Here is a 9,099-nt window from a genome sequence, read left to right as displayed (position 1 = left end):
CACTATCTCACACTCACTCATATACTAGTCACAGCAGGCACAATTTTTTTAATCTGCTTGAATATGATTGGAAACTTTTGGTGTGTGTAGTCATCGACACAAAGTGTGCACTTTCTGTTCCTCAGTTGTCTCTTCATCAGTGTTTATTACATATCTCACTTTTCAGTAAATAAAAAATGTCTTGATAAACAAAGGCAAACCATTCACCAAATATATGTGCATGATTCCCCAGAACACCAGTTATGAAAACCTTTAATCAGCTGCAATGCTGACATCATGTGCCTATTCTTATTCTCAGAATGTAATTTTAAAAGATTAAACTTTCCTCAGTCCAAAATTTTCCACAGATAAAGCAATCTTTACATTACTAAATAACAAAGTTGTAACCAACCCTCCAATCAGACTTGTTTTCCTTTATTGTTTCATGGTTACTTGGACATTTTACACCGTCGCATATGACTACATCTGCTACACCTTAATTTCTTTCCTCATTTGTACCAAAGATGCCTTATTTTTTATTGTTTTACTCATTTTATGGTACTCACTATCTTGTACACCATGAAACTGCCCTAATTCTTAAAATGCAGTATACACCTCTCACTTCATGCATGTCAGTTTATTCATGGTCACATTTTATAGTAGACTTCAATAATCCAAAAAGGTTGAATTTTTGCCTAAACTGCCAGTGGATATAGTCCTCATTTATTTACTTTTTTTAATTATTGTTAGGAAGATGTTAGTGAAATTTATACGGTAGCTAATGCTGAAAGTATTGTTATTGAAATTTTTTGAATGGGAAATGGTGTCAGCGTTAAGAATAATGTCTGGTGAATTTGAAACACTGACTTACGAGAACCCATGGAATGCCTGGGTATGTTGTAGAAGTTTTATGAATTGAAGTGGTGTCTGTTATGAAGCGTTTGGTTGGTTTAAAAAACTAACTTAGGAGAATCCTTGGAATACCTTGAGGTGTTATTCTATACATCCAGAGTATTTCCACTTGTAATTTATTTGTTATTGGGCTGATGAAAACTAATCCAATGAAACTATGTACTTATGCATCACATAATAGCATGGCAATGGCAAGATGATATTTGTCAAAGCTCCAGAAAGTGTTGGGAAAATCAAATTGTACGACTAATGATTAGAACTGTATTTCTGAAGTCAATCATTTCACCCTGGGAAAGGAAGAAGGAGAGGTAGGGACAAACTTGCTGCAACTATCATTAAAGCGACTATCATCATAGTTTCACTGTAGCTGGCAGCACAAGAGTTGGGATAGTGTTACTCTTCATCTACTTTTGACAAAACCATTGCATGAACAACCCTGGCAATAACACCTTTGTAAATTAGATGGAATGGCACTTCTTGTAGTATTTGTTCCATAACTCTAGGCTATATTTTAAAGGAAATAAGGTGATGAGAAGATGAGCCAGATTTTCGTGAAAACCTGTCCTTAGAAAACAATTGTTGCCAACTCACTCCTAAGTTAAGTGTTCAAGAATGATTTTCAGATAATGAATGACTCATAATTAGCAAAGATTGCTTTCATAGTTTTGTGAAATGCTATTTAACTTCGATATTTACTGGAAAACCAGCATCAGCTGACCTTGAAACAACAGCAACATTCTCAGATTAAATGAAAGTGATCATTGAAGTAACAACTCTTCATTTGTGAGAAAACAAGCTTATTTTGGAAAAAGATTCCAAACTGTAGATATATCCACAGAAAATTGGCCAGCCGGCTGCACCCTCAAACACTGAGTCTTCCATGTTGAGTGCAAGCCAGTGTCTATCCATGAAAAGGCTAAACTTGTTGTCCAATAGTGCAGTGGGACTAGGGTGGCTGGGTTTGCTTGGGTACTACACTGTGATTCTGCAGCATTAGCCTGTTTATTTTTTTATTTTATATTTTATTTTTTATTTATTTATTTATTTATTTATTTTTTTTTTTTTTTTTTATTTATTTATTTTTTTTTTTTTTTTTTTTTGTGGATAGTGTGGCACCCAGGAATTTTGAGTGTTCTTTTTTTAAATATTCTGTTTTTGAATTGCAGTTAGTAGAAACTGCAGATGTTTAACTGGTGGATGAAATAGCCAGACATATATATATATATATATATATATATATATATATATATATATATATATATATATATATATATATATATATATATATATATATATATATACACAATTTTTTATGTATTTTCTTGTAATTGAAACTTCTTAAGTTAACTGGTAACATGACATCAGTCATTCTCTCCTTGTTCATTAATACAAGCATGAACAGGTAAAAGGGACAAGGAAGTCCTGAATGGCTTCACAATGAGCATGTCACCATGGAGAAAAGGGGCAGCACAGCTTTAGATATCATAGCATGTTATATTGTACATGACTTTGTACGGCAATATATCAGTGTGTTTAAATTTAATCTATTCCATAACCCTATTAGGGGCTGATAAGATGGTAAAGATTATCATGTTGCAGTTTATATTGATACCGTGTGGGCATTACTATAAGTTGAATTTTATACTATGAGTTCACTGAATGAAAGGTATGAATTTTTCCACAAGAGAATGTACCATTCGTCAGGATGTATTTGAAGACCATGTTTATGCTGCTGCGTAAGGTAGTAAGCATTTCCTTTATTGTCATGAATCAGGCAATGAGAAAACTTTCTCAACTGAAGAAAAATGGAAAAAATATTTAGAAAATTAGTATACTTACATTGTACTACTGCAGATTTGTCAGGATAGCATTCTTAAGTAGATTTTTATTCCTTTAACAGCATATTCAAAGGATGTTCGGGGTCAAGTGAAGGAACACGCTGTGACTCTGTGAACAGCCTAGCAAGCCATGAGCCAGGCTGCCCCTCAGCTCAGGGAACACAAGGCTCAAGGCACTTGCTGGATGACTCTGAGCTAGACCCTCCTCCACCTCCTCAACATGACTGCACCTCCCCACCCTCACACACACTCACCCGCACTTGGTAAGACTTTTTATTATTATTATATATATATATATATATATATTTTTTTTTTCTGTGTGTGTGTGTGGTTTTATATGCATGTTTATTGTTGAAAAAGAAACACTCCAAACCAATAGATAAAAACAATTGAATGAGCTTCACCATAGTTTGGACTTGTGGCATTCATATGTTAGTGAAGGTTTCTGGAAACATCTGAATAATGCTCCAAAATAATTTTTCATGATGCTTTGCTTCGATACAGACATAAACTAGCTCATACAAAAAGGGAGTGAATATATTTGGCATTTAATATCTGTAATGGCCTTTCAAAATTGTAAAATTTATATTGATTGTTTTGTTTTATTCATTTATTCTTCACACAAATGCTTTGTTGTGATGATTAGGTGTTATTAAAATATTATTCTGATTGAATAACCTGTTTGAATCAGTCAAAAGCTGAAACTACCCAGTATCTTCAGCTTCAGCAATATATATTTCTCATCACTAATGTCATTTTCTTTTTGTGATCTGCAGGTCAGGTCTGTCATCTGATTCTGACACAGAGGTAGTGTTTGAAGTGAGTGGAGAGGAGTGTGGAGTACAGGGGCCTCTGAGGCGCAAGACAGTTATCAAGGATGGACGTCGACCAGCTGTATCTGCCTGGCATAGATACTGGGTGAGTGCTCTGTCACCCAAGACCCCAGCATATAGAATCATTTCTATTGACATCCATATGAATATTGGGGGAAAATAAAAAAATAATCCACACACTGAGACACACCAGCCATTTGATATAGTACCATTACAATGGAAAATTAAAATTCCAAAAGTAAGCCCTTGTGAAAAGAAGATAGGGTGCAGAGAGCCCAGCACCAAAAGGGTTACAATGTTTTGAATGGTTTCATAGAGGATTTGTAGGTAATGAGAAAACGTAGTGAAAATAACGTTAATTTCTATTGTTTTCTCTTATGTCATATTTCATACTTGTTTCACTCATTTACTATGATCATCTTCAAGATCTTTTTATGCACATATTCCCTTAGCTCCATCCATACTTATGTGGTTTTAATTAAAATTATTCCTCCAAAATCTGTCATTATTTACAGTCTAAACACTTGCACCTAATCATGCATCAACATCAAGACTGATATAATGTGATTGTATTCAGGTCCAATTGTGGGGAGGAGCTTTAGTGTACTACCACCCGAAGAGTCTTACTTCCCGGGGCCAAGAACGTGCTGACTTCAAGACATCCCCATGCAAACTGCAGCCTCTGATGGGGTCAGAGGGCAAGCTGGTGTTGGTTGGCCCACATGATGCACAATCCCAGCCTGATGTGTTTCAGGTTAGGGTTTACTCCTTGGTAATGTCATCCATATACTTGTTATGGTTCATCTTAGCCATTCTTGGTGGAGGGCTTCAGAGTATTTTGTTGTGGGTGTGCTGGGAACGTTGGTGCTGGGTTAGTATTCTTGTGCATGTACACTTCCCATGTATGAGTATTTTACTCAACTAATGCTAAACAGTTCACTTCCCCCTTCATCAACCAATACATGTGTTTTCTTTTAGTGACCATTCCTTTTCAGTCATTACTCTTCTTAGTTTTCCAGCATACAGTGATGTCTCACAACCCATTAAGGTTTGAGGCAAACACCTGCTTTCAGGCTAAAAAGAATGTGCTACCCTGGTTCCTTCATTCTACCATTTTTTTCTGCCTCACAAACATTTACTGTTGCAGTCTATCAGTCATTAGTTCTCTTGCACTCAGTTTTAATCCACCTTTCTAACAGTTTCACCACATCTAGCACTTGTCTGGGTGGTTCCTGCCTGTCTTCAGCAGCAACTTCAATGCCATAGATTCTTCACTATAAGTCATGTTTCAATTTTTATGATAAGAAATTATTAGTCAAATTATGTAGTGCATCCTCCTACTTTTTATTATGTGTATCTATTTCTAGAAAGTATAAAATAATATAATATATAAGCTTTCAACACATTGGAAAATTGTTCAGAAATCTATAACTTTTGGATTTTGGGAAAGTTGGCTGACTCCATGAGGAGATATATATAATGTACAGTACCCTCTCGAGTTTCGCGATCCTCGAGTTTTATGGTTAGTCCTAAATTCTTACCATCCCGATTTTCGTGCATTATCACCCCGAGTTTCGCGCTGCTTTGACATGTACGGGTCATGTCTACTTACCATTGGCGTCACACATGATACCTTAAAAGGTAGTATCACACTGGACATATTCCTCCAAACATTGTGGTTATGGCAAGAGAGAGAGAGAGAGACTTATGAACACGTTAACCGCGTTTGAACTTTCCGCCGCTTCCCTGTCGCATTTGGTTCAACTCGGCGCAGCCTCAATACCACGCGAGCTCCCAATTCGAGAGGTGTGTAGCTTCACTCTGGTTATGAGCCCCTCTTGTTAAAGGTGAGATAGAGAGGATGAAAACAAGGAGAAAGGAGAAGGGTGTGGGGAGGGAGGGTCAGAAAAGAAAGTCAGGTCAGGGCATTGGTCAGGACATGACCTGATTCAGGTCAGGTCATGTCCATACCTGTCACACATACACATAGAAGGTGAAATGAGAAGGATGTGGGGAGGATGGGGCAGAAAGGAGAGTCAGATCAGGGCTATGGTCAAAACATGACCTGACTGAGGTCAGATCATGTCCTGACCTGTCACACACACACACACACACACACACACACACACACACACACAGAAGGGGAATGAGAATGGTGTGGGGAGGGAATGGCAGAAATGATTCAGATCAGGTCTTTGGTCACGATATGACCTGACTCAGGCCAAGACATGACCTGACTCTCCCTTCTGCCCCTCCCTCCCCCCACCCTTCTCATTTCCCTTTCTGTGTGTGTGTGTGTGTGTGTGTGTGACATGACATGACCTGACTCTCCCTTCTGCCCCTCCCCCCCTCACACCTTTCTAATTTCCCTTTATGTGTGTGACGCACACCCGGAAAAGTTGCCGGTTGCCCAAGCTGCCGCCAACGCGGTGGGAAGAAAAAGGCCCAGTGTGACACCAGCTTACGGACAACCGACAACTCACTCCCGGATGGGCGTACGGGCGTTGCCAGTAGCCACAACGGTTTGAGGAAAACGGCCAGTGTGACACCGCCTTAAGGCAGTGAGGCCGCTGATTGGGTGAGCGCCAGCAATGACGTCATCAGACTCCCAGCGAATCACAAGCTTGTTCTCAGAGCTCAGCCAATCATAAGGCTTCATCTGTGGCTTTAAAACGACCCGTTCTCTTTTCCTGTTTCCTTCCTTTTTCCAAGGTACGTATTTTGAGATAACAAGGGAGTAAAGGAGGAAAAATAGTGAGCTCCTGGGGGCAGCATGAGCCACTTATAATGGGGCCACTATAAACAGTTGCCTGTGCCATGACGGGCTCGGGGCCGACCATCAGGCCCAGATGGATAGTCTACCGGCGCCATAGGCCATATGTAAAAAAAAAAAAATCTCCACGGGTCGGAACAAATAAGCGCTTTTTCAGTGTTTTCAATACCTTGAGTTTCGCGATCCTCAAGTTTAGCGCTATACCTTTGGAACGAAGCGAGCGCGAAACTCGAGAGGGTACTGTAGTTTCATATTTTCATCAAAAGTTCCATAGAAAATCAATCATAAAGAAATTCTTCACAGAAAATATAGACTAGATGGCTCTGCTTATCAGCAAAATGAACCAACTGCATTTGTGATTTATTGATTTAAATGTAGTTAGAAATGGAGCATGACAATGGGATGGGATTTACTCTAAGGATGTATAGGATGTGTTATACTTTTACTTCCATGCCAAAATAATCTAAGCAGTCAGGCTTTAATATATCCCATTACAGGTACCTATTTAGGTGAAGATATATTTGTATTCTTACTTATCAATATATGCTCACAGTTTTTAATCACATATTCTGATGTGATTAGGTGTAAATTTCATTGTTTCATCTTTTTCATTACTTGTATCTGGATAGATTCCTCACCTAAAGGAAGGTAATTGCAAGTATATAATTAAATGTGTGGTTTAATAATTTCCTCTCTTCACAGCTTTCTGACCCTGCCAAGGCCACAATATACAAGTTTCGGGCCCCCTCTGTGTCTGCTGCCAAATCATGGATCTCGAACCTTCAACAAGCTCTTTCAGAAAACACTCAATTACCACCAGACTCTTTGGAAAACTTAATGACATTTGAGTAATTAAATCTGTTTGCATTTTTAAGTGTTAAAACTGTAGATTAATGATGAAATGAGCATAAACATGCATATGCTTACATCAAAATAAGAAAAAAACTAAATTATGTTCTTGACTGTATGTGGTATTTATTTGTATTACAAGTTAATCAACTCCAGCCCAGAGAAACTATTTGCATACAAACAGCAGTGTATTTCACTTTGCTTTCAGTTAGCAAAATATTTTATTTTGCAAAAAATGTTGTTACTTTTCTCTTTTTGTATATTTCAATAGGTATAGAAAAGCTTGGAGTATATAGTTTTATATAGATTTTAGGAACTGAGGAGAGTGAAATTACTGCCCTTATTTTTTTTTTTTTTTTTTTTTTTTTTTTTTTTTTTTTTAGTAGCTTTGTGCCAGTATGATCAGGATCCAGTCAGAGTAATGGCACCTTGTGTTTTACAAAAAGGTAAACCAAATAGTTAATCAAGGAGACAATTTCTGACTTACAGTGGTCCTGGAAACCTGGTGTTGTATTTGTGAGAATACAGGAAAATAGTTTCAAAAGGATGAGTGTAGTCATGTTGGTTAGTTCCTGGTGCTGAAGGAGTGCCAGTAATGGTCAGAGAAACATAAGTCTAGTCTTGCTACAGTCTTAACTGCCAAAGGAGTTATGTGGTTACTTGTGTGATACCACAGATAAAGTATTTATAACGGATCATTAAAGGGATGTATGTCATAAAATGTACAAGAAAATTTATCCTGATACATAATATTACTGTCAGTCCATTACAAGTAATAAATTTGTGAGGTTTCACAAGTTCTGTTGATTTTTTCTAACAGATATCTTGCTCTTGAAGCTGTAGAGAACAGTAAATGAACATATATTAGTGAAGATTTGCAAGGCTCTTTTTTTTTTCTTTTTTTTTAAGCTATATATAGTAAGTGAAAGGACAATAATGTTTAATGAAGAAATATATTTTTTATATAGATTAACTTTTATCATATACCATGAGATTCTTCTCTAAGTAGGACATAGCCAAGTATGGTTTTGTGGTAAGCCTACAGGAGGATATAAATCACAACCAAGTATTTTCATTCCTGAAAGCACCGCAGTGTGCCATAAAATATTTATCAGCAGACTGGAAATGTTGATATTGATTCAATGCTTTCTTACCCTAAGTACCATTAGTTAGTCCTGGATGAGTGTTTCAAGATGAGGCCTATAGATAGCTTGTAAATTATTATAACAAGCAGTTTATGGCTGCCCTTGCTCATATTATGCCTAAAGTGTTAATGTGTGCTGATACATGAGCAACACAAGACACATTACAGCCAGATTGGGTCGTTGTACTAAAGTGCAGCCATCTATACGGTATAGTATCTTGCTTTTATTCCCATGTTTATTTCAATTGGTTGATTTTTTTTTTTCTGCATACAGAAAGTAAAAGATATTGTTGCAGTATACTTTTAATAATTAAAAAGCTTTAAAGCCAATTTATTACACAGTTATTTAAAAGATATATTCAGCTGTACTAAACACAGGTAACCAAAGAAAATGATTGACTAGAACACTAATTTTGTCATGCTTTTGACTGCCAGTGATTCTTATTTGTATTATTGTCTGTCACTTAAGGGTCCTGCCCACAGTTACTGCTGACATGACATGGCTGACTCACTGTATACCTGCTGTGCAGGTCCTGAACCAAGTAAAGCATATAGAGGTGGTTAAGTGGTTAAGTAACGACCTTTTGGCAATTTTCTTTTCGAAAGAATTAATATTAAATTTCAAAATTAGAATGTTTAGGAATAACTAGACTTGTTATATCAGGAGATTGGCATACAGATAGAATGAAGTAGGTCAGACGGAGAAAACAAGAGATGGACTTGGATTTCTGGCAAAGCCTTTGTCTCATAAACTGTCTGATCTTGAATATC

General features: G+C 37.1%; 1 protein-coding gene across 9 annotated transcripts in view; it reads left to right on the top strand.

Moving 5' to 3' along the window:
• LOC126995627 (ras-specific guanine nucleotide-releasing factor RalGPS1-like) overlaps positions 1-7,985 on the top strand; it is a 131,416-nt gene extending 123,431 nt beyond the window's left edge. For 8 of the 9 annotated variants that reach the window (XM_050855353.1, XM_050855349.1, XM_050855350.1 and 5 more), the window contains 4 exons: positions 2,792-2,992; positions 3,506-3,647; positions 4,140-4,334; positions 7,038-7,985. In XM_050855353.1, the coding sequence (XP_050711310.1) occupies positions 2,792-2,992; positions 3,506-3,647; positions 4,140-4,334; positions 7,038-7,187 (688 nt within the window). In that variant the 3' untranslated portion in view covers positions 7,188-7,985. The remainder of the gene's footprint in view (positions 1-2,791; positions 2,993-3,505; positions 3,648-4,139; positions 4,335-7,037) is intronic. The other variant, XM_050855347.1, reaches the window with a different exon arrangement.
• The last annotated feature ends 1,114 nt before the right edge of the window (positions 7,986-9,099 follow it).

This window comes from Eriocheir sinensis, chromosome 8 (genome assembly GCF_024679095.1).
Source record: "Eriocheir sinensis breed Jianghai 21 chromosome 8, ASM2467909v1, whole genome shotgun sequence".
Taxonomy (NCBI): domain Eukaryota; kingdom Metazoa; phylum Arthropoda; class Malacostraca; order Decapoda; family Varunidae; genus Eriocheir; species Eriocheir sinensis.
The sequence above is the reverse complement of the archived record's forward strand: the minus strand, read 5'-3'. Positions and strand labels throughout refer to the sequence as shown.